General features: G+C 39.2%; 1 protein-coding gene and 1 long non-coding RNA gene across 3 annotated transcripts in view; one reads left to right on the top strand and one right to left on the bottom strand.

Moving 5' to 3' along the window:
• LOC123967496 (potassium voltage-gated channel subfamily C member 1-like) overlaps positions 1-16,852 on the top strand; it is a 127,399-nt gene extending 110,547 nt beyond the window's left edge. Inside the window, exon 5 of the mRNA XM_046043606.1 lies at positions 16,512-16,852. Coding sequence (XP_045899562.1) covers positions 16,512-16,525 — 14 coding nt within the window. The 3' untranslated portion in view covers positions 16,526-16,852. The remainder of the gene's footprint in view (positions 1-16,511) is intronic.
• On the bottom strand, positions 2,634-5,153 carry LOC123967497. Of its 2 annotated transcripts, none has more exons than XR_006824251.1 (3): positions 5,044-5,153; positions 4,218-4,411; positions 2,634-2,955 (listed from the first exon to the last, which is right to left on the bottom strand). It is a non-coding gene; the product is annotated as an uncharacterized LOC123967497 (long non-coding RNA). The 2 variants fall into 2 exon arrangements; XR_006824250.1 differs by lacking the exon at positions 5,044-5,153 and adding an exon at positions 4,755-4,903.
• Positions 16,853-27,262: the final 10,410 nt, after the last annotated feature.

Genomic DNA, 27,262 nt, shown 5'->3' with positions numbered 1-27,262 from the left:
AGATCAAATCACAGCAGAAATATGCAAGCCCAAAGGTTGCAGCCCTTCTTGCCATTTTTTTTAATGGTTTAATGACCCATGGAACATTACCAGACTCGATGTTAACTGTCACTCTTGTCCCTGTTATTAAAGACAAGGCTGTCAAGGATGGACGTGTGGATAATTATAGGTCAATCGCACTAGCCAGTGTGTTTTCCAAAGTTTTAAAAAAAGTTTCATTAGATCGTCTAAATGAGTATATTGATACCACAGACAACCAGTTTGGCTTTAAGGCTAAGCATGGTACTGATTTATGTATCTATGCTTTGAGAGAAGTAGCTGAAGTGTAGAGACAAAACTCCTCTGTTCTTATTGGCTTTATAGACACCTCTAAAGCTTTTGACCGAGTCAATCACCGGAAGTTGTTTCTGAAATTGAAATTGAAATTGAAAGGGGCGTGCCTGAAAGCATCATAGAAATCTTGGCATACTGGTATGCCAACCAGAGTGTGCAGGTCAGATGGGGTAATAGAGTACGACAAGGGGGGTTACTCTCCCCAGCCCTCTTCAACATGTATATGAATGATTTATTAGAACAAGTATTTGTAATAAAACTTGCTCACAGATCAGTTGTCTGATGATGATGACATGTATAGGCAGTGTTGTCTCTAGTGGGGAGTCGTGAAGTTGTTCTGTTGTTTTGCCCTCCAGGTCACTACACATGTCACTTGACTGAAAACTATGAATTGTGGGCCAAGTTTAAAAAGTCAACCATATATATAATCTTCAGGTTGCCTATAATGACTGTTTGCAGATATTGCTTAAAAAACCTAGGTGGTGTAGTGCAAGAGACTTGTTTTGTAAGGCAAGAGTCAACACTTTACAGGCTCTACTGAGATGTACAAATTTATCTGTTGACTGGATGGCTCTCAGAACGGCATTATTAAGCTGCTGAAAAAATAGGTAGTAATAGCCAGTGTTAGTTGTACGATACCAGTCACCTCTAGAAGCATTGGTATATCTGTCTTTTATAAAAATCGCCTTTTTTTCTTTGTTTTTTGTATTTGTGCTTTGGTATTTTAGGAGCTGCTGTGTGTCTGCAATGATGTATGTTTTTCTAATGGACCCCGAGTCTGACAATAAAGGGGAACTGAACTGATCCTCCTTATTACAGTAAAAGTCTATTCAATCAAGTATCGTTCCGTCCGAGTCCAGCGACAATAATTTAGCCAGGGCCAAATTACTCACTCAACCCTCTGCTGTAGAGATGAACTACTTCTTGACATAGCTCATCGCTTTGCTTGCATGTGTGAACTCCTTTTCTTCTCCGTTGCTGGAACCTGCCAGTTAGCAACACTCATTGTACAATCAGGAAAGATAGCAGTTGTCTCACCATTGAGCCGGAGCGGAGCACGAGAGCGTGCTGGTAGTAGTGGAGTTTGGCTATGATGGCGAGTGGTTTCCTATCATTCCTCTCAGGACCCAGACTTCTGTGAGAGCGATCCACAAGCACATCTCTATGCAGCTGTACTGTTTCTCTCTGTAGCTTTGGGACCGATGTTTCCACCACCCCCAGGATGCTGATCATCTCCTCAGTCTTTAGTCCAGTCACCTCTGCTGCCAGGGCACTCACTGTAGTCTGCAAAACTACCACCTAGTTCGACCAGGTCGTTAGCCCACCTTCCACCTCTTTAATTGTAGCTTTCATCTGGTTGATTTCGGAGTTAATTGCGGCTGTGTTGTTCTTTATTTCTACTTTGACCTCTTGCAGCTCTTTCTTAAGAAAGTTGAAATCCTCAGCAGGTTCCCCGTTAATCGGAAGGTTGGTGGTTCAATCCCCGGCTCCTTGGGCAAGATGCTGAACCATGTGTGCATGTGTGTGAATGTTAGTTTCTGTTTGAGCACTTAGGCTCAGTGTGTGAATGGTGAATGCAGATGTAGTGTAAAAGCGCTTTAACTGGTCAGAAAGGCGCTATGCAAATACAGAGCATTTACATTAACAAAAAATAATACAGAAGTTTGACAAGAGCTCAAACCAAACCCGACCTACACCAATGCCATTTTGTAATATGATATATATTAGGTTCTCTTTTTGAATCATAACTTAAAATGTTCCCAAATTACATTATTATCATTAAAGGAATTCAATAAAAAGCCAGGTCAGATATGTCAGCCATAGTTCTTATTGCTTGTTTTACTTTTTCTGCAAAATCCATACAAACTATTAACGGGCTAGTTGTCAGTGACAGTTACACCTGGCAGTTACTAAGTGCACTTTGTGTGGTGAAACCCTTTTTAATGTAGTAATGTGTTTAGTGATCTGCACCAATATGTTATAACTAGGCCAATTTTGAAGAGCTGGTGCAACCAATAAATTGTAATCCTTGATACTACTCTTTACTGAAAAGGCAATCATTACGCAGTTCACATGTGTAATGTGTAACTGCCTAGTGCAGTATGATTAAAGCCATTTAGTCAATGATGACATTTCATCAATTGAAGCAGCAGGATAATACAAGATAAAGTAGCTTCTAGGCCATGAGAAACCAGCGTCACCATGCACATTAAGTGGCATATCATTACTGAAGCTGCCCAATGCTGCATCTGCTGCAAAGCAAATTGCAGAGAGCCACTCATTATATGTAGATGCTAAGCACCTGTAAGCTTGACTTTGCACACAGTGAGTGCCATACTACAAGCAGTCATTGCATTTGTATTTGTATTAGTGATTACAATACCACACAGTACTCAACAGTGAACTTCCATTCATGGCCGTGGTCCTGGACATAGTCACAGTAAAGTACAGCTACTGAGTCTGCATGCTGTGGCAGGAGCTAACACAGATAAAAAATAAACAAATCCTAACCGCCACTTTATCACAAAGTAACCGTCAGCAAACTTTCATTCGACAGTGGTGTTCCTGGACTACAGTCTTGATACAGTGATGTTATTGGCTCACGAACAAGCAGTGTGGCACCTATACGAATGAAGGAAACATACGAATCACGGAAAAACAAACAGCAATACACAGGACGCAGTGGTCCATATATCCATATATGAATAACTGAATATTCTACTTTTAAGTGATACAAGTAAAACTTCATGGATCATTTCTGTAGTTTTAACTAGAGAGCTCTGCTCTGCACATTTTTCTCTGCACCTGCAGGATGCTCTTACAGAACTCAGAACTGAAAGATTCTATGATTGTTTTGTCCCAATTGCCAAATTCATTATTTAGTTTTGATCCCCAAACTTTGCTGCCATATATATATTGGTTGTAGTACAAATTGGAAATTGAGCATAATAACACCTCTTTAACATTGTCATTGTCAGAGGGTTAGCATGCTGATGTTAGCATTTAGTATTTACATGCTAGATAAAAATTTTACCCCCTAAACAAAGAGACCCTGGTGTTTCCCTGCTAACAGCAAGTGCTGTTCCTATTGGTAGACTGGCTAAAACACCTGATCTCTTGGATTAAAATGTCTTGAAGGCAATGAAGTGAAGGTTTTTAAGATTGGACTGTTGACATGCGGGATTGTGTGTACTGTATTTCTAAATGTGCTCAGCTCCAGATGATTTACGCACCTGATTTGCTATTGAGTTTTCCAAAAATCAACCACAAAGTCTGGCTATGTGTCCTGTTCCTAAACAAAGTATACCACTGCCATTGTGCTTTTGGGAGTCTAGAGTAGCTAATCCAGTGGATGTTCAAGTCAAGAAATCTTATGGAATGTATTCAGATCAAATGGGTATGTGAATTTCCACTGAGCTAGTGCATCCTCCCCTATACATTTCATGTTGGTGCTGCAGAGTGCCACCCCTAGGTGTCAGTGATATTGATAGCTGATTTTCGTAACCAGTTTTGTCCTGTCTCTGTCTGTCTGTCTTTGTCTGTGTGTCCATCTGTTTGTCCCTTGGTCCATCTGTCTGTCTGCCTCAAACTTCCTCCTTTGGTCTAAAATATTTTACTTGGTTTGGGCTGGTTTTGTTTTGAGTTATCTGTCTTTTTTCAACTTTGTTTCATTTACAAATGCTTGTAAATTTTATATTTGCGGTTTCCTGCTGTGCAATGCTGTCATAACATAATAATATCATAACAATTTGCACTTCCATCCAATATAACAAACATTCTTTACATTACAACATTTTGCTATATCATGAATACATTAATTTTGACTGTTTCATTTGCTATATGAATGACTGTTCATAAACCCGTTTTAACCTTTGCCCTTTTACCTATCCTTGTCATCTTCATGTAGCCACGGGTTATGAGAAGTCACGCAGCCTCAATAATATCTCCGGGATGACGGGCGCCCCGCTGCGCCTCACCCCAATCACCAACTCCACCTTTGAACCCTTCGAACCTCCTGGCCTCAGGCGATGCCACTCCCCCATTCCCTCCATCTTGTAGCATTGCCGACAGGGAAATACTAACAACAAAATGTTAACAACAACAGCAACAATAAAATAATCATTTTTTTCTGGGGAATATGCGAAAGAAGCAAAAGCATCGACATGGAAGGAGTGTCTCATGGACATTTGAGTCATCATAGCTGCTTTTTCATTACCATTACTCACATATTTTTTCTTAATAGAAACAACAACAAATTAGAGTTCTTCTAGGCACCAGAGGGTCCTATTCTAAAACAAAAATAAGTAAATCGTAGTGATTAAGCAGAGATACATACACAAACACACACAGACACACTTGCCTTACTAACAGGGATAGAGTCTAGGTTAGTTTAGACTGATATGATAGTTGAGTTAGTTTACCTCTAGCTTTTCCTGTGCTACTTCTCGTCTGCATCTCGATTGCACTTGCACCTCAATGCTTTAAGACTTATACTTAAGAGTAGCAATGAATGAGACTTTTATAACACTAACTCTCAGAATGCACACATTCACACACACATAGACACTAACATATTACTGCAGCATGCATGTTTTTGCTCATGAGAATCTCCAGAATAAGAACATACGCTATACCTACAAGTAGATTGAAAAAAAAAACATTTTTGTACACTAACAGTCAAAAGAAAATATCCCAATCTGTAGCTCACACCTCTGAAAAATGCCATGTAGATGTTCAGTTCTTTGTGTCACATATAGATGAAACAACCTCTCTTCCACTCAGAGACATAGTTTCTTCTCTGTATATCCCTTTAGTATAGTGAGAGAAGACATAGGGAGTTCCATTAGATTCTAAATCACCTCCATAAGCAGTTAGTAAAAGCGCTGCTGTCCCCTCCTCCTTTATCTCCGCGATCAAAGTCTGCTCAGACCCCAAACACTCTGCTAACAGTCACAGAATGTACTGCAGGAGGACTTGATGAAAATGTATTTCCTATACTGTGGACAACTGTGGAACAGCTGTCCACAGGTGTCCACAGTCTCTAGTCGTAGGGCAGTGGTTCCCAATCTGGAACCCAAGATAAACAAGATTAAGGAAATAAAATCAAATGTTTATTTATAAAATTGTGATTTTATTTCTTGTTTTTTTACTGGATAAATTAACTCTCCATGCATCATAAATGTATTTTAATGAAGCCTAAAGTCTGCAAAGTAACAAGCAACCCTCTTTGGGGGAGAAATTCTCAGATAGTGGTTTATTCACATGCAGACTGCAGATAGCATCAGAACATTCTGTGAATCTGGCTTATATTGAAGTCCTTTATTGTCCCTTTTAATGTATTTAATCATATTTTTGGTAGTTTTTGATCTGTTCCTGCTTTGATTAACTGCTTGTGCTGTTAATGCAATCTAATGTTAAAGTCTATATTTATATAGCGGAAGCTCTACAGGGTAATATACATATAATGGATAATGCTCATTTAATGACAAATTTACAATTCCAAATTTACATAAACTTTTTTTAATTGTTATTGTTTCCACTCATATACACTTGCTCACTTATTATTTTTTATTAGTTTAAAAGTTGTGGAATTTCAATATATTGATTCTTCAAAATACTGTATTGTCTTTACAATACAGCGTTTCCACTAAGCGTTTACCCGCAGAATGTAAATGTACCCAAAGTTGCTAAAAATCCCAAATTCACAGAATATACACAAATGACTTGACCTCAGTGTCCTCAGTGGTAGGTCAGGCCCAATTGAAAAGGTTGGGAATCACTGTCAAAGGGCACTGTGGGATGCTATAGAAGGGCAATCAGAGAGGGGATAAAAAGTAGAGTTGGCATTGGTTGTTACATATTTTTATTTTGTTAAATACAAGAAAAAAGCTGCTATAGGAAAAAAAACTGTAGGTAAACATAATTAATGAACTTTGATCTTTAGCCTTACCGCGACCTCTATTGTAGCCATTGTTATAGAAACTGGTGCAGTAGTGTCTGATCTTCACCACACCATTACTCCTGAACCTGCTATCTATGTGCACTCACACGGACTCTCAACGAAAAGCTGATCTACAAAGCTGGAAGAAAGGGATGATTACTTTTCATTCCTTTATTGTGCTTTTATATAGTCATTTCCTAATGAACAGCACAAAGAAAGTTTGTGTTCTTGTTGAGAGTGAGATGACAACTCTCCAGTCTGTGCTTTAAGTCCATAGCTGGAGTCGGGATGTGATTAGCCTAGCTTAGCTCAAAGACTAGAAGTAGGGGGAAACATCTAGCCTGCGTCTGTCCAAGATAAATCTTACTAATTAACGGGCTATTGTTTTAACCAGTTTATGAAAAGAAATGTAAAAACAAACGTATGATTATGGTCTTAGATTATGTTAACATGCTCAAGAGTATTTCTTGACAAACAAAAGCCATTTGCAGAGAGAAATTGGGCATTGGGTAGTGAGTTCTATTTTGTAGGTATATTTGTGAATAGAGCCAGGCTAACTGTTCCCCCCATTCCAACTTCAGTCTTGCTATGCTAAAGTAGGTTAACCATGTCCTGACTCTGTACTAATACACAGACATTAGATTAAAATTCATCTCACATCATACTCGCAAGAAAGCAAATTGGCATTTTTCCTCCCAAAATTAATTATTCCTTAAAGATAATTGGCTTCCTGTATTCATAGTTTTCAGTCACGTGACATGCGCCACCGCAAAACAACAGACCAACACCGCTACTCCCCCATAGAGATAGAAAATTTATTTGGATCACCTTTCACAGAAAAAGAAAGATATGAACACAAACCATCCACATAACGTTACAGCATCTGCTGCTGCATTTCTACTGTTAAAAACCGCCAGGTCCCTAACCCCACTCGACTTAGACAATGTTTACATTTACCTTCTTGGGAATCCCTCACCTAACGCAGCCCAGGCTTGTCTCCTCTTCGATTAGTGGAACCTAAAGCACAATAACCATCCAGCATTTTGGCAACGCGAAAGTAACAAACTCAAAGTAACAGTGTATCACTAGCTTCCTGGTTGGCACGCAGCGGAAATTAACGTCTTTTTTGCCCTCCAAGGGAGGAATGTGACGTCACGTGAAAACTGTGGATATCTGGAAATGTTTCCCTTTATCTGGAATGGTTTTCCTCAAGTCTGAGTTCATCCTGCCACCATTACCATCACCAACACCACCGCCACCAGCATTAAGACTTGCACTGACTCAGCAGCCAGTGGCAATTTTTTTAGTTTTCTCCCCTTTTGGCTTCTCTTTCTTTCCCTGTTTTTGCCCCCCCCCCCCCCCCCCCCCCCCCCCCCCCCCCCCCCCCCCCCCCCCCCCCCCCCCCCCCCCCCCCCCCCCCCCCCCCCCCCCCCCCCCCCCCACTCCCCCTGTCCATCCATCCCTTCTTTGTTTCGGCTGTGGCTGCTCAGTAGGAAGGACCGTGAACGGCTACTGGAGTGACAGCCCTTGGTAGAAGAAGAGAGGATGATGAACGCCACGTGGGAAGAAGAGAGAAAACATGACAACAGAGACAAACAGCATACAAACATAGAAATATGCAATGTAGATAAATGAGACAGGGTGTGTGTTTCTGCTCAGATATGCTGTATCTGAGGCACATATGATGAATGTGCACATGGATGTTTGTGTGTGCCTGGACCTGCATCTACCTCTGTACTGAGATGCACAAATGTCAACTTGGAAAACTACATTTTCCTTTATTTTTGCTTCTGTAAGAAAGAAAGGAAGAACTAATTATATCTTTTTAGCTTATTATTAACAATCTATGTGTGATCACAGGATGATGTCATCTAATACTTTTGTTTTCTTTATCAAATTTTTTCCTCCTAAATATAAATGTTGTTTAATTTTTGTTTAAACTGGATTTTTTTTATTTTGCAAAAATGTATTTGATTTTAGAAACACAATGTTAGACTTATTCATTGTTGTAGACAGTAATTTATTGTCTGTTGGTTTAGTTACATATCTGCTAACATCCCTTGTCCTCATCTCTCACCCTCAACTTCCTTCTCTCCCACCAGAAAGTAATAAGAGAGCTTTCAGCTGGTGGGAAATCCTTCTTTTTGATTTGATTCTCAAAACAGAACAACTAGCACTAACCACTCAGTGAACATAGACACTGTCAAGAATAGCCATGTACAAGAACCACTTAAAGATGCAGAGGAAGTTTAAAAAGCACTGTTTGTAAAAAAAAATGGACTAAGGAATGTTCGTGTGCTCTGAGACATCTCCATCCTGTTTTACATTCAAGCAGGCAGCGTTGGGAGGTGAGAGCAAATGAGAATGAATTTGTCTGAGGAGCAGATAACTATATATTTAAAGAATTTGTTTGATATTTTGGGAAAATTATTATCACGCTTGCACTTTCTTGCAGAGAGTTAGCCTAGCATGGATTTAAACTAGAAACAGGTGGAAATAGCTAGCCTGGCTTTGTCCAAATGCAAAAACACTACACCGACATCTCTAGGGCTCACTAATTTACACATTATATCTCATTTATTTAACACGAGCTTATCAAGACCGACTCAAGACCAAGACTCTTTTCCCACATGACATGACACACAATAAAATGTGGAACGAGATCATATGTACATATGTCTCAAGTTGATCTGAAAGATGTAAATGCTCCGTACTTGTATAGCACTTTTCTAGTCTTTTTGACCACTCAAAGCGCTTTTACACTACATCTGCATTCACCATTCACACACATTCATACACTGAGCCTAAGTGCTCAAACAGAAACTAACATTCAAACACATTCATACACTGCTGGAACAGCCACCGGGGGTGGCTCAGGGGGTAGAGCGGGTTAACGGGCAACTAACTCTACCTCCTGAGCCACAGCCGCCCACATTCCCAACAGCTGAAATCAATTTAAGCATCTTTATTCAACAGTCCTTTTATATGTTTACCATCCACTTAACACTAGAGCTGGGCGATATGGCCAAAAATTTTATCACAATAAAAAAATGTCACATCATTCGATATCAATAATCAACACGATAAATGTCAAATCACTACGTCTTCAGAACTGATGCCAAACAATGGATTACTTCACAAATCTGAAGATTCTAAACTATTATGATAAAATCTTATTTCAAAAAAAATGCACAAGTTAATTTAAGTTAAAAAAAATTCAGTCCCTTTTCTTCAACAAAATAAATAGCAGAAAAATGAAGTGCTAATTCATTTGTGATTCAAATGAATTAAATCATACATTTTTTAAACATTTGTTATATTGTTATTGAGGAAGATTAATCACTATAATTATCATTATTGATTTATTACACAATCCAATCCAACTCCAAATGAGCTCTCTTAAAGTAAAGTGCCATGTGCTCATGGCCATACAGAGCAAGCTATTTAATATATTAATTTTTCATAGAAGTGGATGCGCTTCTCTCACCAAATGCGGGAGCGGTACAACAAGCGCCGCTTTAATGTTGGGAGCTGTATGCAGCTGACAAGTAGCTAACAGTGATGTAACTTAACATAAAAATTAGCAACCTCACGGTGATGACAAAACTTCACGCGGCAATTTCCCCAGCCACATTTAAAACCACAACTTTTCATTTTTAAAATTATGTTTGTGTACAGATTAAACATGTTACATACAACATGTTGCTTAGTGAGCTTTAGAGGTGTTGATATGCAAATGTTGGGACTTTTTAGTTTCAGGCTAGCTGTTTCCACCTGCTTTCAGTCTTCACTGTAAGAAAACCTAATTGCCTCCTGGCTCTAACTCTGTACTGCACAGCATGCGTCATCTATTCCTCTTCTCACTCTTGGCAAGAAAGTTTTACTGTGTTCTGGAGACACATTTTTACCAAAATGTAAAGCAATTTCTTTACCCTTATATGACCTTGATTTGTGGTAATATGCTGAGCCTCATACTCATCAGTTTCCAGACAGCCTCAGAAGTCCAACTTAATCTGGATTCATGTATGAAGGAATGGTCTTGTGGTTCTAATCCACTAGGTGTTCCAAGATTAAATTCCCATTTGGAAAATCATTGTAACCCCCTTTCCTATTAGACATACACACCAGGCACAGACACACACACAGACACAAATGTGAACACACTTTCTGCACTTCTCATTCTCTTCTTATACTCATCTCACTTTCCAATGTCCAGTTGTTTTGAGTGCATTTGTCACTTTCTCTACGGCCACTGCTGATTGGTCGCTTTTATCATGTTGATGTACATATGTAAAGTTTGTGCTGTAGAGGAATCTGCATGGATTTCCATCGCAAGCAATAAGGACACAGATATGACTAATGTGAGGAAGTTTGATAAGATTTTATTCTCAAGCTCAATGAATGTGTATATAACATTAAACTACTAAGAGTGTGTATGGATGTGTGTTTAGACACATACATATGCACTACAAAGCATGCAGGACAAACAATCTTCACCTCTTTGAACGCAAGAGGTGGGATGGGCTGACATTATGCATGCCAAAATGATATGATGCTATTGGTCGGAACAGACCAGGTTAGGTACTGTCACGGGGTTGGGGGTGGTAAAGTTTATTTTTGCAGGATGGGAAGGGGTTACGTTTCATAGGTTAGTAGGTCTTGTATAGCTGCTTTCTTATCGATCTTATCAATAAGAGAAACATTAACAATCGTAGCTTATATTTTTTTCTTCTTTCTTTTGCTTCTCTTTTCACAGAGAACTGTTCTGAAAGCCCTGCTCTTATCAGATATATGCAAAAAGAAGCAGTAACTGTGAACTAATGCTAAGACTTGAAAAAAACTAAAAAAATCCAGCTTCTTCCATCACGGTCTCAGTTCCTCTTCTGCAAGAGAGAGGAGAGACCCATCTCCCCCCAAGATACCTCCTCACCACAATGTCCCTGCCCCATCGTTTTCATTCATCTCCTTCGTCATTGCTACCCTGTCCATGTCATCTTTCATCTTCTTCTGTCCTGTCCTGTTGTCTGCACCTTTAAACTGCAGTGAGTTCAGGAGGATTCCTTTGCAATGTGAGAATACAATAATTCAATGCAACCTCCACAAAGGATGAGGATTAATGGTGTGTTCCATTTGACGTGGGAAGTCAGAATTTCTGAGTTCAAAGTATGTGATCCAAGATGGCTGTCGGGGTATCAACAGTTAGTGAAAGCTGTAGTTTATACTGTTTAGCACTGTGTACTTGTGACTCAGAAATGTTCGTACAGAAAGTGCTGTCCAGCTGCTGTCTGTGGACGTGTTGCTACAGTGTTTAGTATGAGTAAATACCGCACAGTGCGTTTTTTTTAATCAGCCGGCGTCTCAATAGCTAACCTGGCTAGTTGTAATCAATGGCTGGCTGAGCGAGGTTTTCCGACTTGTTAACTGGAACACCGTCAACTCAGGTATGACGTCATTCCCAGCTCTGACCTCCGACTTCAGAGGTAAATGGAACACAGCATAACCTGCAAGGGGAACGCAGCCAAAACTGAGCTGTGGGCCCCTTTTGAGCAAACCCACCCTGAATCCAGCCTTGAATATAATGTGGTCCCCACTTTTAAATGTAATGTTTTGTCATATACTTGGGCCATTACAGTATTAACTGCAAATTTGGGTCAAAATGCCAGAGAAACTAAAAGGCACTGTAAAGTGGTATCATTACTTCCATAGTGCATGTAATTCCTGTTGAAACATGTCAGGTATAAACCACTTGGCTGTTAGGTATGCTGTCAAAGGCAGATTGATTTGACAGGACGAGCAAAAATGTAAAACTTTCAAATTAATGTGAGATGGCACCTCTTGCCTCCTGCATGAGCCTCAGACCAGTTGAACGCTTCATAGTTAGAACTGGATCTGGATATATCTCAGGGTGTTTTTGTTCAAAATATCTTTGAAGACTACCTAGTGAGAAACCACACTGCAGAGGCACCCTTCAAAAGTCAAACGTTTTTAATCCAAATTACTGCTGGCTATTTATTTTGTGTCTGTTGTTGCCAATGTTTTTATCCTTTCCATCCATTCACAACTCAGGTATCTCTTTCTCAAATTGTTGGACCCCTTGTGTTCCTATCCAGTCATGTTTCCTTGAAGATGTACTGTATGTATGAAAAAGAGAGATAAGAAAAAAAATATTCTCACTCCTCTCTTTTCTATGCCTGGAATGCCATGTGCTCTGTTTTGTGGCTCTTCTTTAAAAAATGCTATTTTGCTTTCCTTGTCCAAATGTTCTTCCTGTCTTCTCCCAGTGTCATCCCCTTGTCTGTGAGAGTTTTTCCCTTAACACACTATCCATACCCCCACCATGAAGTCTCTTACAGCAAAAAAACTAAAAAACAACTGAGTGAAATGATTCACCAAACACTGGATTTCACCAAGGAGGAAGACAGGAATGGACATTAAATGAATGAAAAAGACTGCAGTCATATATTGTAGATGGGGAGGAAGGGGAAATGTGCTATGAGATTATGTGTTCTGAGTGGATTATCAGCCGAGCAGCATCAAAGGGAGGAGATGGAGGAGGAAAAGTTTGGGGAAGACAGAAAGGTGTGGTGATGATGAGGAGGAGGAGGAAAAGAAAGAAAGAAGCAACACCGCTTCTCCATGTAAGAATGTGTATCTCTGTTGTGTTTCCTCACCTGTGTGTTCTGTGTTGGTTTATGCTCTGCGTGTTTTGTCGTTGTGTGCTGCACTCTATTACCTTTATTTTTCAGGTAGCCTTTGTGTGTACCACACCTGGGTCAAACTGCCTTCACAAACACTACCGCACAGCTTGTTTTATCCCACACAGGTGCAGAAGAATTGTAGTCTTTCATTCGGACGAACACAAAATGCACCAAAGTGAAACTAATTAGAAATGAACTGACCTGATTCAGCAAACCATGCCGCTCTGATGGTTAAAGTGGAATTAAACAAAAACTAAAAATAGTATTTATTTGGCCAAGGTCTGGTCTGTTTATGTGCAGAACACACCAATTGAGATTTTTTCCATTCTCATCTATTTGTCTGGATTTTGGCCCAATCCTGGTTGGCCGGAGTAATCTCGTTTGAACTTTTGATTTCAATAAGTTTGTGGCTTCGATGTGTCTTGGTTTCATCAGCTTCTTAATTAGCATACATTTATATCAGAGGACTTCTGCAGATTGTATCTGTACATGTGAGTTACAGAGACAGAAATGTGGGTGTCACATTCAAGCCCCATGTTATAAGTGAACTTGCATGCACTTCTTGTGGCTGGCTGCTTCAGTACTGTGTTTGGCCTATCATTTCCTTGCCTCAATGTACAGTATTATGTTGCTGCAGTTTACATGAGTACATTACTATTTCATACTGACCACCGCTGGAAACTACAGATTAGATTAGGCCCACTCTGCCTGCCATTGTAGAAGTCTTTGATGCATTCTTGTTCCAACCTGAGAGAACCTACAGTATAACTTTCCAACCTAATGTTTGGAAAGTTATGCAGCGGTATAAAGAAACAAGGATTTCAACAACGGCTAACTATCAATCTTGATAATAACATGAAAGGAACTCCCACAGCCTCTTTGGCAACAGCATCTTTTGGATTAAGCAATAGACACACCAGCTGTCAGTATTCCGTGTAGTAATATTGACCTTATGCAGCCAGCCCATTTATTCATCTGTTCTATTTCTGGATTTGTCTTTTAACTTCCAGTTGCTATTGCTGGTTATAGTGAATAAAAGTTAAAAGCTGCAGTCTTGATCGGTTCACAGAGCCAACTAAACATTTCTCAAAGTTGATATATATTTTATTGATAGTATAATTTTGAATAAATACCTTAGCAATAATAAACCATGCCATGGAAAACTGGACTGTGTGTAACTAACCAGATGAGTCTCCACTGTAACTCACTCATTTGACACATTCCCACTTCCTGTGTAGACAAGAAGTTAAAAGACAAAATAACGCCATTGGAGCACTTGTTGCTGAAATGCATATGGTCAGTAGCCAGTGGCTGCAATTACAGCCCTATGCTTTGTGTCTCATATGCCATGACTTTGACATAGAAATACATTCATACAAAAAAAGTCTAAATTTCAAATCAACATTCAGTTATTAGCTAGATATGGAGCTTTCTACCACATTTCACTGTCTTTATCAGCAAATGGAGTTTGCTCAGTCATCATCACCCCTCAGTATTGGAAAAAGAACTTAAATATTTTCCTTAAGTATTAATACAACAATGTAAAAATACTCCGTACATTTAAAGGTCCTGCATCAGAAAAGTCAAAGTATATGTTCTGCAGAAAAATGGCCTTTGACTGACAGTAATAGATTTTATTACAAATGCATCGAAGTGTAAATGGCATTTTATTGTTGAAGCTGATCAAAGTGGAGGTATTTAGGAAGTGTAGCCCAACTTTTCTTTTTCTTTTGCTGTTTTTTTGTGATATAGTTCAGCCTTGAACAATTACTTTTGCAATTTTAAGGGTTATCTCTTACCTCTAACAACGTTTAGATATCTGAAACATCTGACATGGTGCCCCAAATAGATACGACTTTTTTGGAAAGGGCCACAAGCCCAGAAGGTTGGGATTCACTATTTTAAACCTTAACAATACATGTTATAAACTTCATAAAAATCATGTAGGTCTTACAAAAATTGTAGAGTAACTAAGAAATTTAGTTGAGTACAAAGTAAAATATTTCCCTCTGAAATGTAGTCATTTAGAAGCATAATTGTACAGTTCTTAAATAAATGTATTTAGTACTTGATGGCAGTTCACGTGCGATCACGTGATTGCAACTCCATGACAACTCCACTTGCTTCAACACGTGGTGGAAAGCTCTAATGCATAAATGGCCAAAATGTGAGATATACAGTACTATGCAAGAGTTTTAGGCACGTATAATTGTTATTTTTCCACACCTGCCAAAAACACAGGAACAAGAACTTTGACTCTTGGGAAACAGGCCCATATCTAATGTGGTTCCACAGAAAGATATCAAATCATTTTTAGCAGATGAAATGGAAATAAAAATAACTGGATGACAGCTGAAATTTAAATTTTTTGATAAAATTATTTTCAGTTTTGATTAAAAAAAATCCTTAATTCTCCTGATGGGTGGCTTTTCATAATTCTATATGTAAATCGGTCCTCTGTTAAATGTAAAATGTGAATCCCTGATAGAAACATTTCATTGGCCAAAAGCAGATCAATATTGGGTTGCACCAACTATTCATAAATTCATTACAAAGTTTGAATGTTAAGTCCTTCCCAAGTCCTTAAATCAGGCTGCACCATTAAAACTTAAGAAATGTCTTAACTAGTAAAGACTTTAGTAATGTGTAAATCAGTTGCTAGAAAACATCTATAGTGCTGTCCAATCACAAGCAATCAACTCTATGTAAACAGGAAGTCACTGTAGCATCACTAGGTAGCTTAAAATTATAGTTGTAGGAGCACAAAAGATATATCTTATAAAATATATATATATATATATATGTATATATATATATGTGTGTGTGTGTGTGTGTGTGTGTGTATATATATATATATATATATATATATATTGTGATATTTGTTTTAATAATATCTGCATACATGGAGAAATATGTGTTTCAGAGTTAGAAGTATAGTAGTTTTCTAAACTGTATAATGTAAAATGAGTGTGATAAATCCAATTAATCTCACCTAAGTGATTGTTTACTCATTTAGTCAAATGTTAGCATCATCAGTTTTTGTAATTTGAGGTGTATTGTGTTGGTTTTGTGAAATGTATTTTAAAATATTTTAGAAAGAAAGAAGTTTCAACTCACATATATTAGCTATAATAACATAGTTATTGAACGCAGTTCAACGCTATTACTGAATGTTTATACTTAATATCAACTAATCTCTACCTTAGTACAAATTCATTTTAATTTAGTTATATTCAAAACTCCACTTTGTAAACACTCATGTTAGATCTAGTATACGTTTAAACCTATGAACAGCTGGTGCAACCGGCTCCAGGACCGCGCAGAACCCACCAGTGTCATTCCACTGACATATGTGCAATATTAAATGCTGCATCTGAAATTAAATATCTTCGTTTTTGAATAACCTTTATGGGTTGTACACTCGCGCAAAAAATCGTTATGAAACTTTTTTAACCAGCCTTTATCAGGGCAAGATCAAACTCAATGCCATGGTCTGGTATCTGAGGGTCACTAAATTCTCTTTTCTTTTTCCCTTTCAGTGCTGAGTTTCTAAATCCCAGTATGCCTACAAGAAGAGGGAAAAAACGTTACACTGCTGCTCCTCCATCACCCAACGGGATTCACTGTAGAAAATGGGAGGGAGACAGAGAGGAAGAGAAAAAAAGAAGATGAGAGGTAGAAATCATCAGCGTCACTGACACTCTGACCTGAACATTTTCATCATCTGTGTGACACATTCATATGCAATCTCGCTGACGATCCCAATGAAGATAATGCTTATGATCAAATGTAAGCCATTTTAAGATGGGAAAGAAAACATTTCCACGTCTTTTGAACTGATTTTCAGAGCAAACAACAGCATGGATGCTCCCAGCGTAGCAGCCAGAGGGCCTATGACGTACTTGGATTTGGAAACCGTGCGACAAGGAATGCCGTCTTTTTCCACACTGTAATTTAGATGTGTTTTTGTTTTACTGACCACTATTTTGAGAAGTTTCATTTCAACAAGTTGCATTCAAAACTATTGATTCCATTGTTCCATTATTTCAAAGCACTATGCAAGGTGAGGGGTGGTCCAATGTGATGTCTAACCGCTCCGGCAGAGTCTGATTCAGTGTTGCCGCTGGGCTGCACAGGCCGGGCTGCCCTGCTAATCTCTGCTGAGCTACAGGACATCTAACAGCAGGCTGAAATCTACTCATACATATCAGAAAACATCAGACATCATATTACATGATTATTTGAAACAAGTATATTTGATATCACCTGAATATTCTGGGAGACAGTTGACAGACTGGGACTTCAAATTCAACTGATCATTTTAGATACTGAGATATCAGCAAATGTCAGAGAGCCAGACAGACAAATGGGTGGATGTACCAGTTGGTGTGAACAGACCCCCTCAAAGACAGGACACTGGCCCTAACATTTGCTTAACAAAAGGTGTCACTGAACATGAAGATATGATTGAGCCTCTTCCTTTCTTTCTCACCCTCTCTTTCCCTCTCAAGTCTTTACAGTATCTTAACCGCCTTCTACCATGCACCTCAGCATCCCTGCTGCCCCTCCTCTTTAGCAAAACTGCATGGCATGAATGAAACTAATTAAATCTGAAAAAAAGACAGTCAAAGACACGACGGATGGATTAAAAAAATGGAGGAGAGAGACCATAGATTTTTCACCCAGCAATGTCAATGCAAAGTCATCACAATCATTTAAGCTACTTTTTAACCTCCCGGACTGGCTGCTAATATGTGCATCTCCTGCAGCAAGCTGCTCTCTCAGAAGGCATGATGGATGAGGAGGAACTCCCTCCTCCTCTGAGGAAAAGAGGGAGGGGGGAAGGAAATTCTGCAGACCATACGCTCTATACCTCTGGGGATGTTGGGCAAGAAGAAAGAGGTTTTTTAAAGAAAGCATGTATTCAGCAGAAACTGGAGAACATCTTTGAGAAACTATTCTAGGGACAAAAATATGGCAGCGATTGCAAATTAGAAAAGCATTTTTCTAACATTGTTTACCAGCATGAATATTCTGCATGACTTCTGCAAGCCATTCTGATTTCCCCCATGAATAACAGGGCTAGAAATTGAGAATTTAAACATGGAAATTTAACAAGAATTATGTTATATGCAACAAATAAAAAAATGTTTTTAATGACAAATAATTAAGAAAAAATGTTGCAACATCTACCCGGTTATGTTGTCTTTAAGAAATCTTAGGAGATCCCCAACCCTCTAAAATCCAAGATGACTCTTCCCAACTTCTGCAAGTACTTATTCTGCTACTACAAGTTTGTCTACTTCTACTACTACTACTACTTCTCACCTGGCCGCTACTCTGCATTTTCTTCCTCCTCCTCCTCCTTTTCTTCCGCTTCTTCTCTTTCTTCTTCCTCTGGTAACCTTTTACCAGAACCCTTATTTGTAACACTCTCTAATGGCAGCTGTGTGTGTGTGTCTGTCTGTGCTACAAACTGGACCTAGGACTATCGTAGAGATGTTGAATTGAACTGTGCTGCCCACAACGAGATGTCATTGATTTTGTGTATCTGAAATGACATTGTCTGTTATTTTCCTTGGAACTATCTAAGGAACACCACACCTTCGAGGTTAGAAACGTCATCTGAAGTCTGGGGTCAAGAATAAGACAGGATAAGGTACAGATTAAGTTTTTTTTACCCACACAGAGATCCAGGAAAGTCTGTTTACTTCCTCGAGTGAAGATAAAGATGGCTGCCTCATCATTCAGGACTGTATCCACTAACTTTGATTTATGTCTGATGAGAATGTATTGTTTTTTTTCCGGGATGGGATGTAGTTACACACTCCCAAGCTTCTGTCTGAGTACATGGACTACACCACAGCTAACGAAATGCTGTCCACTTACACCACAAAACAACCGGCTCCCAGCAGGACACAGACTCCATCACAAACGGCCAAATAAACTCTGACATAAACTCCATGTAAGGATAAAAAACAAAGATAAAGTTTTATGTGCTGAAGCCCGTCAAGCCAAACCAGAATCAAATGATGTCGGGTGAAAACAGTCAACATCAGAAAGGCTGATTGTTCGCTCGCCGGCTAATGCCGACCAGTTGCTAATGTTATCCGGTGCAATACACTATAGTGATCTAAATTACTATTCTGTGTACCACCAGAATTATGTCAAAGTGTAACGTACAAAGCAAATGTGGATGTTTAGACTACCCTATACTGATGAAAGGCAGTGCAGCCAACTAACGTTACATTAGCATGGATCAACCGCTGTTTGCATCATAACATTCAATTTAGAGTTATTATTGTTTTACCGATACTCAGGTACACAGCTTTTTCCCCATCTCAGTCGCTGTAACTAACGTGACCCACATAATATACAATAATGCAACATAACGGCACAGGACAACACCACAGTGGAAGACCCAATCATTCTCTACAGTAACGTTACTTACTGCAGTCTCATTGTTATAAACAACATATACAACATAGCTTGACCGTTTCATTATCCTCCAATACATTTTGGCTGTGCTGACATTGCTGAGGCTCCGGTGGAAGAGACACAAATAACGCCGGTTACTGAAAAGCAGCAGGCGAACTAATGCCGATGTTTCATGACGGCTAAATGGATTAAATGTAACATTATAATGAATCCAGCATGGATTAGTTCAACCTCAAGCTGATAAAATTATTATTGTAATGTTGCAGTGGGAGTTTACCTGAGTTTCCAACAAGTTGTGTGACACTGTCTCCCGGTGTGTTTGTATATAGCCTTTTTTTCCCGGAAGAATTGTGCCAATATGCTGGCTCGCTGCGCTGTAGGCAAGGTATGGAGCCAGTGTTTATCTACCTCTGAGTCGGGAACATTAGTAATAACAATGCCGGAACATGTCTGTGAGAAAAGCCAGAGCCGGCATGCCGGTTAATTGTGGGATCTTTGTATGAAGCGGTTGTGTTTCGGATTATCCTCGCTCATGAGGTCAAGCCTGGTTCAAGCAGGCAGATGAGCACACACCTGGTTGCAATCTTAAAACCGCACCAATAGTGGCCGCTGAAATCTACATAATGCCCCTTTAAAACAATGTAACAGACAATCTGTTTGTCCTTATATATATATATTTTGCCTGATGACAGTCTGAGGGCCGAAACATTTTATTAATTCAGTGATTCGATGATGAAGCCCAACCTCAAAACACAAGACAAAAACTCAATAATGTTGTCTGCAAATGTTTGCTTCAGTGGCGTTTTCATTGTGATCCAAATCTGCCCTTTGACTGACACAGTCCCATACTGAATGACCGCCACTGTAAGATTTCCTACCAATGAATAATTTCTTCTTTGTCTTGAATGATCTCTCGCAATTTATGTTGTAAAGGAGATTGATAAAGTTGGGGGGAGCAACCAACACAATATCTACATAGAAATACAGACAGTAAAGGAAGTAGTGGTACAGTATGAAAATAAATAATGGTATTAATAATTATAGTAATGTTAATGATGATAATAATAGGACTAGTAATAATAATTGTAGCAAAGGGTGTCGGGCAGGAACAATGGTAGCAGCAGGCATAACCACACAGGCGTAACTCCCAACCACAGATCCAGACTCCATAGCTTTCAACCTTTACAGTGGAGGCTTTTCAGTTTATTATACACAAAAGTGACCCAATTTGAAAGACTTCAGCAGTTTTCTGGTGAGGTAAAGTCTCATTTAAACACTGTGGTCAAACTCCTACAATGAAGTGATTTAACACTGAAATAGGTTGGGTCTGTCACCTGCTAATACAACCTAGTGAGACAATATATATATATATATATATATATATATATATATATATATATATATATATACACATATAATTCAATCCAATTCAATTTTAGAGCACCATTTTCCCCTGGTGAGGAAGAGGCACAGGAGCTATATAGTGTACAGCTCATTAGTCAGACTAGCATCATTGGATAAACGGCAGCTCCTATGCAGTGGTGCTGGTTCCCCCAGAGTGAGAGGCAGCCATCTTGGCTCTTGTGCTGTGTATTTTTTATTTTAATAATTGGGTGTACTGGACAGATGTGTTAATACAAAAAAACACTGTAGATGGGAAGATATTGAGATTTGGATTGTGCTGGTACTTATCATTCTTTTGTCCTCTCGTATTATACATCATGTAATCATTAATGTTCATTGTTTGTTGCTGTTTTATTTATTTTAATTGCTCTGTATTAATTGGTAATTGGCTTATGAGACTATGTGGACCCACATTTTGGACATGTAGATTTCAGATGTCACAGCTTTTGCCTAACTCACTAGCCAGCTGTACTTTACACTTTTCAACAAGGGCTATCAATCTAAAAGAGTATATACCATTGCTATATTGCAATGGTGCTCTTTGGGTGGATAGAAATGCTTGCTCAATAGGTTTAAATCCAAATGTCTACCCTTGGGATTTGTGGACTGGACCGCCCAAAGTTTGGGCATACGTACCGTGACGTGTTCAGCCATCGTCACATTGCTGGGCTGTGAGGGGACAAAATCTTCCATATGACAGAAATTAAGATTTTTTGTACTGGTATGAGTTCTTGAGCCTGTAACCCTTACCAAAGTGTGCTTCTAAATTATTTTTTAAGTGCTGGGTCTGCTGCTCTATAGTTTAGCTAACATATATTTTGATATGCACAGAAAAACTTTCCCTTAACTGTGATTATTTTCGCTTTATGATTGTGCACGTTTGCAGGAAAGGCACACTTTATGAATTGCGGATTTGGACAGCCTCACAATCCGAGAATGTGCCCATTAAATTAACCAGTCTGCAAGTGTTGGAAAATCTGTAACTCTGGATTAGCCATAGTCACTACATTGTGCATTGTGTGAACCACAAAGGTTACTATTTGGTATGCATTCATGTTTTATTATTCAAAATTGTATGTTGTCACCAAGGTTTGACATTAACTTTTTTTGCTCACCAGCCACTGTGGCTTGTGGTTTTTCAAAGTTACTAGCCACTCACCAAAGTATGTGCATATTTGTCTATTTGTTCCTTTTTTTTCATCAGCCTACATGAGTCTCTTGTTTTACCAGTAAGACTAACATTTTAATGCCTTGGGAGCAGACTGGAATCGCACTTGCCCTCTGTTTCTATGACCCTTCTAATGACTTGTAGGGGCAGCCCTATGAATGCCACGCGCAAAAGCGGCTAACAAGAATGACTATCCGAATTTGGTAGGTGGGTGTGTTCTAATGTCAAGTCCTGGTCATCACACTCCACAGCAGAAAAATAAGAGTGTTACAGTATTTTTTTTTTCATTCCGAATTTTTCAGACATACACGTATCCTTCTTGGGGAGTGTTACCAAATAGCAGGGAGCCAAAAATCTATTAGTAAACAGATCCTTTCTCAGGAATACACTGTATCAAAAATCTGAGAGGTAGAATGATGCTGCAGTGTGTATTTTCAGTAAAAGTTTCAAATAATAGTTTCAAATGAACATTATGATAATTTCATTGAGTAAATACAGATCCCTAAAATGCTACTTGTAACCTAGAAGTAGATTTTACTGTCCTTTTGGTCTAAACTGTGCCCAACTGTCCTTCCACATTGCAATAGGCCTCATTGCTTCCAGGGTGTTCTTTTTATGTGGGACATTATGTACTGAGATTTGGAATCGGTTCTGAAATTTTAATCACATGTCTTCCTTAAGGTATAAATTACAGCTTCAGAAATGTCAAGAATAATATAAGCTCACCAGGTACTGTACTGTAGCTATACCAAGGTGAACGCAACTTATTTCAACGTCATACATTTTTTTATATTTGCTAAAACTGTTGTTTTTGGTTTACATATCATATATTTTCTATATTTTAACACATGCAATTATGATGAATTATGATCATCAAGATCATAACTGAATGAATGCTTTTGTATTCAAGCATGCAGTGAACATAAAGACAGCCTATGCATGCACCAGTTGGGCTACAGGCTTCATGTCATTGTGCTGTTAGAGAACAATTGGTCATGTGTCTCAGAAGGGGTATGTGTGGTCAGGGGGGGAAATGTTGTCATCGTTGATAATGGAGAGAGAGAGAGAGCTTTACGTTACAGACTTTTAATCTGGTTATACACTTGTCACTGCACAATTAATGCATACAAGAGGACTTCATACCACACTGTAGATGTAAAACCTAAATGGTTACTTACAAAATGGTATGTGACTGAGCCAACAATGCTAAAGCTTAGGTAGGCAATTTATTTCAGTAGCAGAAATTCTGACTAGCATGTGTCAAGCTCCAAAAAGGCCGAATCCTACAATTCCCATAATTCTCATTCCCATAACGGCAGCAGTTTGCAATATAGGCTTATCTGACAGCAGTCATTGTCAAACATTTCGGTTTGTTGCCAAATGTAATGCATATTATGTGTATTGCAACAAAAAGCACACAAGTACAAAAATTACAAAATGGTTTGTTGACATTGAAGGGTTGAAAAATATTTTTCATTCTTCACACTATGGCACCTCTCTCCCTCCATAGATTTCCTAAGGCATGTTGCTGTAGCAATATTGCTTCAGAAGCTAACCTAAATTAGACATAATAGAGTAGGGCAATAGGAGATGAAGTAGTTCTGCGCAGTTGCAGCCCGGTCTCATTCCCAGGTCACATGTCGTGATATCACGTGACATCATACAGACACTAAAAAGGCAAAGCATCAGTATTTGACGACCTGAAAGTAAGCAGGGGTTGGCAGTTCTAAAAACAACTAAAAACCTTGATTATTCCACTGCAGTGTAGTGGGGACACAGCAATAATGGCATAAGCTCTTTTTATTGGACTCTGGGTTTGGTTATGTGTGCAAATGAGTGTGTGTAAGAATGTATGTGTTTGTCTGTATAAATCATTTGTATAAGAGAGAAAGTATGCTGTGCAGGCTGAGCTAAGCCAGGCCCCTGTGAGAAGATTGACAGCTGAACTAACCAATAGTACAATTTAACTTGAAACCCAAACGATTAGCAAACATATCAGGACAAGATGCAGAGTAGTGGCTCTGCCCGCTGTCACACTCCACACTTTGCTTTAATGCTGATTGGAGTTTTAAAAGCCTAGATGCTAGTATTTCAAGAAGCCAGATTTGATTGGTGGGTGATAAATCAACATGACAGAAATTATTCTGAGGGTCAAATTTCCATGCATGTGCCATGCATTGTCTAGCCCGACCCAAAATCATTGATTTCACAGTGTGTGGGGGGGGTGACAGCAGAAGATATACACCTGGGGTGACATCTTTGATTTGGGTGTGGTCAGAAGTGAAATGCCCATGCAGAACAGCAGTGTACTCACCCATGGATTTACCATTTAAACTTATATTAAGACCCATAATATAATTGCTTTTCTGAAGGTCAGCGCATCCTGAGTCTAAATTAGCTAGTTTTGGTCTAGCTCCACTAGCTCGCACTAGTTAGCTTGCCCAAAACTATAAAATGTAAAGTAATTAATAAGTAAAATAAATAAAGTGGCAATAAGTTAAAATTGTCTTAGCTAGGTGGTTGTGGCCTAGCTCTACAAGCCTACACAGTCAGGAAATACAATCCATTTAGGGATATTTTGTCAAAATACAATGCTTAACCTAAATATTTCTAAATATTTTTTGATTCAGTTTGTAGCTAGCAAGTTGGGCTTTAAAACTCCAGCCTGCATTTCTTGCAGCATCCTCTCCTCCACTCCATCCCATGCTCCTCTCCTTTCGCTCTCTGTCATTTTCTCCTTTTCTGCCCCTCCTTCCTCCTCCTTAACCTATAAAGGTTAAAAGGAGGAAGAAACTTCTTTTTGCATCCCTTGTTGTCGTGTTTTTCGATCCTATTTTTGCAGAGATAAATGCATGCATGGGAAACTTTAAAATGATGACTTTAATTTTATTGCAAATGACCATGTGAAGGGAAGCCTCTCCTCCATCAAAAAAGCAAAGGTCCTCGTCTTTCCCTCTTCCTTTCTCTGTCAGGTTAGAAGATACAATGTATGACATAAACACAGCTTTCTCTTTGAACTTTTTCCCCCTAATTCATTCATATTTTTCTCTAGTACTATTCATAGCCTACAGTAATACAGGCATGGTTAGTGTTCAGTGGCCAAAGATGTGGACTCGAGTTTGAGACTCGCACACACAGTGACTTCAGACATAACTTGAAAGTCATCCTCAAAAGACTTCAGACTTGACTCGGACTCGAGTTGTGGGACTTGTGAACAATTTTTATTTTTAGGGAACGTCTGATGAGCTTGCTGTTATTTCCCTCCCTGCGTTACCTATAACCTGCCTACGTAACACATACTAAGTATCTGCCGCGCGCAGCCACATGTGAGGGAGGACAACAAACAGCGGCAGCTGCTCCGCCATCTAACGTTAGCTTGCTTCTTGCTTTAGCTACGACCTACGAGAGGTTAACTCCGACCGTCGTTCGTTATGAAAAAATGAATGAGCGTTTGTTTGCTTGCCAAACTTGTGGTGGTCAATTAATGTAATCATTTTTGTCCCACTGGCTGCCATCATGGTAATAACGTTGGCTGCAAACAGGTTACAGGTTTGTTGATCAGTTAACGTTTTATTTAGTTAACGTTACACTGGGTTTAAGGGTCTGGGGGATATGTTGACTTACAGTAGTTAATAAGCTGTCATTAATTGCGTTGCCCTTCACATGATTGTGCTCAGTAAGTGAAAAACAGGTTACAGTTACAGAATTCCTTATAGCTATGCAGTTTTATAAGCAGGCTGGATTGAACACAGCAGGTAAAACAACATTAAAACCACAAGTGACTTGAGACTTGACTTGGACTCTAGCTCAGAGACTTGAGACTTGATTGACTTGGACTCTAGCTCAGAGACTTGACTTGGACTCTAGCTCAGAGACTTGAGACTTGATTGACTTGGACTCTAGCTCAGAGACTTGAGACTTGATTTGGACTTGATTTGATTGTGTTTTCCAGAAGCTTCCCAGCTGTGTCAAGGGTTTGGTGTTTGGCATTGGGATTCTTCATTTTTTAGTGTCACCATTTCAGAACATATTCAGAAGTAAGTAAGCAAAAATTCTTGGGTCATCTTTCTCTTCACTTTTGCCACTGCTTTCACAAACTTTCACTGAATTATGGATGCTGAGGCCATGGAAAACTTTACTTTTTCATTTTGAGACTAGCTGCCTACCCATTACCTGCCCCCCAGGTTTCAGTTCAGGTCAATTTTTTGTTATCATCTTGTGCTAATTTTGATGTGGACTCGAGTTTGAGACTCGGACTCGAGTCCGACTTAAGTCGCACACACAGTGACTTCAGACATAACTTGAGAGTCATCCTCAAAAGACTTCAGACTTGACTCGGACTCGAGTTGTGGGACTTGTGAACAATTTTTATTTTTAGGGAACGTCTGATGAGCTTGCTGTTATTTCCCTCCCTGCGTTACCTATAACCTGCCTACGTAACACATACTAAGTATCTGCCGCGCGCAGCCACATGTGAGGGAGGACAACAAACAGCGGCAGCTGCTCCGCCATCTAACGTTAGCTTGCTTCTTGCTTTAGCTACGACCTACGAGAGGTTAACTCCGACCGTCGTTCGTTATGAAAAAATGAATGAGCGTTTGTTTGCTTGCCAAACTTGTGGTGGTCAATTAATGTAATCATTTTTGTCCCGCTGGCTGCCATCATGGTAATAACGTTGGCTGCAAACAGGTTACAGGTTTGTTGATCAGTTAACGTTTTATTTAGTTAACGTTACACTGGGTTTAAGAGTCTGGGGGATATGTTGACTTACAGTAGTTAATAAGCTGTCATTAATTGCGTTGCCCATCACATGATTGTGCTCAGTAAGTGAAAAACAGGTTACAGTTACAGAATTCCTTATAGCTATGCAGTTTTATAAGCAGGCTGGATTGAACACAGCAGGTAAAACAACATTAAAACCACAAGTGACTTGAGACTTGACTTGGACTCTAGCTCAGAGACTTGATTGACTTGGACTCTAGCTCAGAGACTTGAGACTTGATTGACTTGGACTCTAGCTCAGAGACTTGAGACTTGATTGACTTGGACTCTAGCTCAGAGATTTGAGACTTGACTTGGACTCTAGCTAAGAGACTTGAGACTTGATTGACTTGGACTCTAGCTCAGAGACTTGAGACTTGATTGACTTGGACTCTAGCTCAGAGATTTGAGACTTGACTTGGACTCTAGCTCAGAGACTTGAGACTTGACTTGGACTCTAGCTCAGAGACTTGAGACTTGACTTGGACTCTAGCTCAGAGACTTGACTTGGACTCTAGC

The sequence above is a fragment of the Micropterus dolomieu genome, linkage group LG02, assembly GCF_021292245.1.
Source record: "Micropterus dolomieu isolate WLL.071019.BEF.003 ecotype Adirondacks linkage group LG02, ASM2129224v1, whole genome shotgun sequence".
Lineage (NCBI taxonomy): Eukaryota > Metazoa > Chordata > Actinopteri > Centrarchiformes > Centrarchidae > Micropterus > Micropterus dolomieu.
The sequence above is the reverse complement of the archived record's forward strand: the minus strand, read 5'-3'. Positions and strand labels throughout refer to the sequence as shown.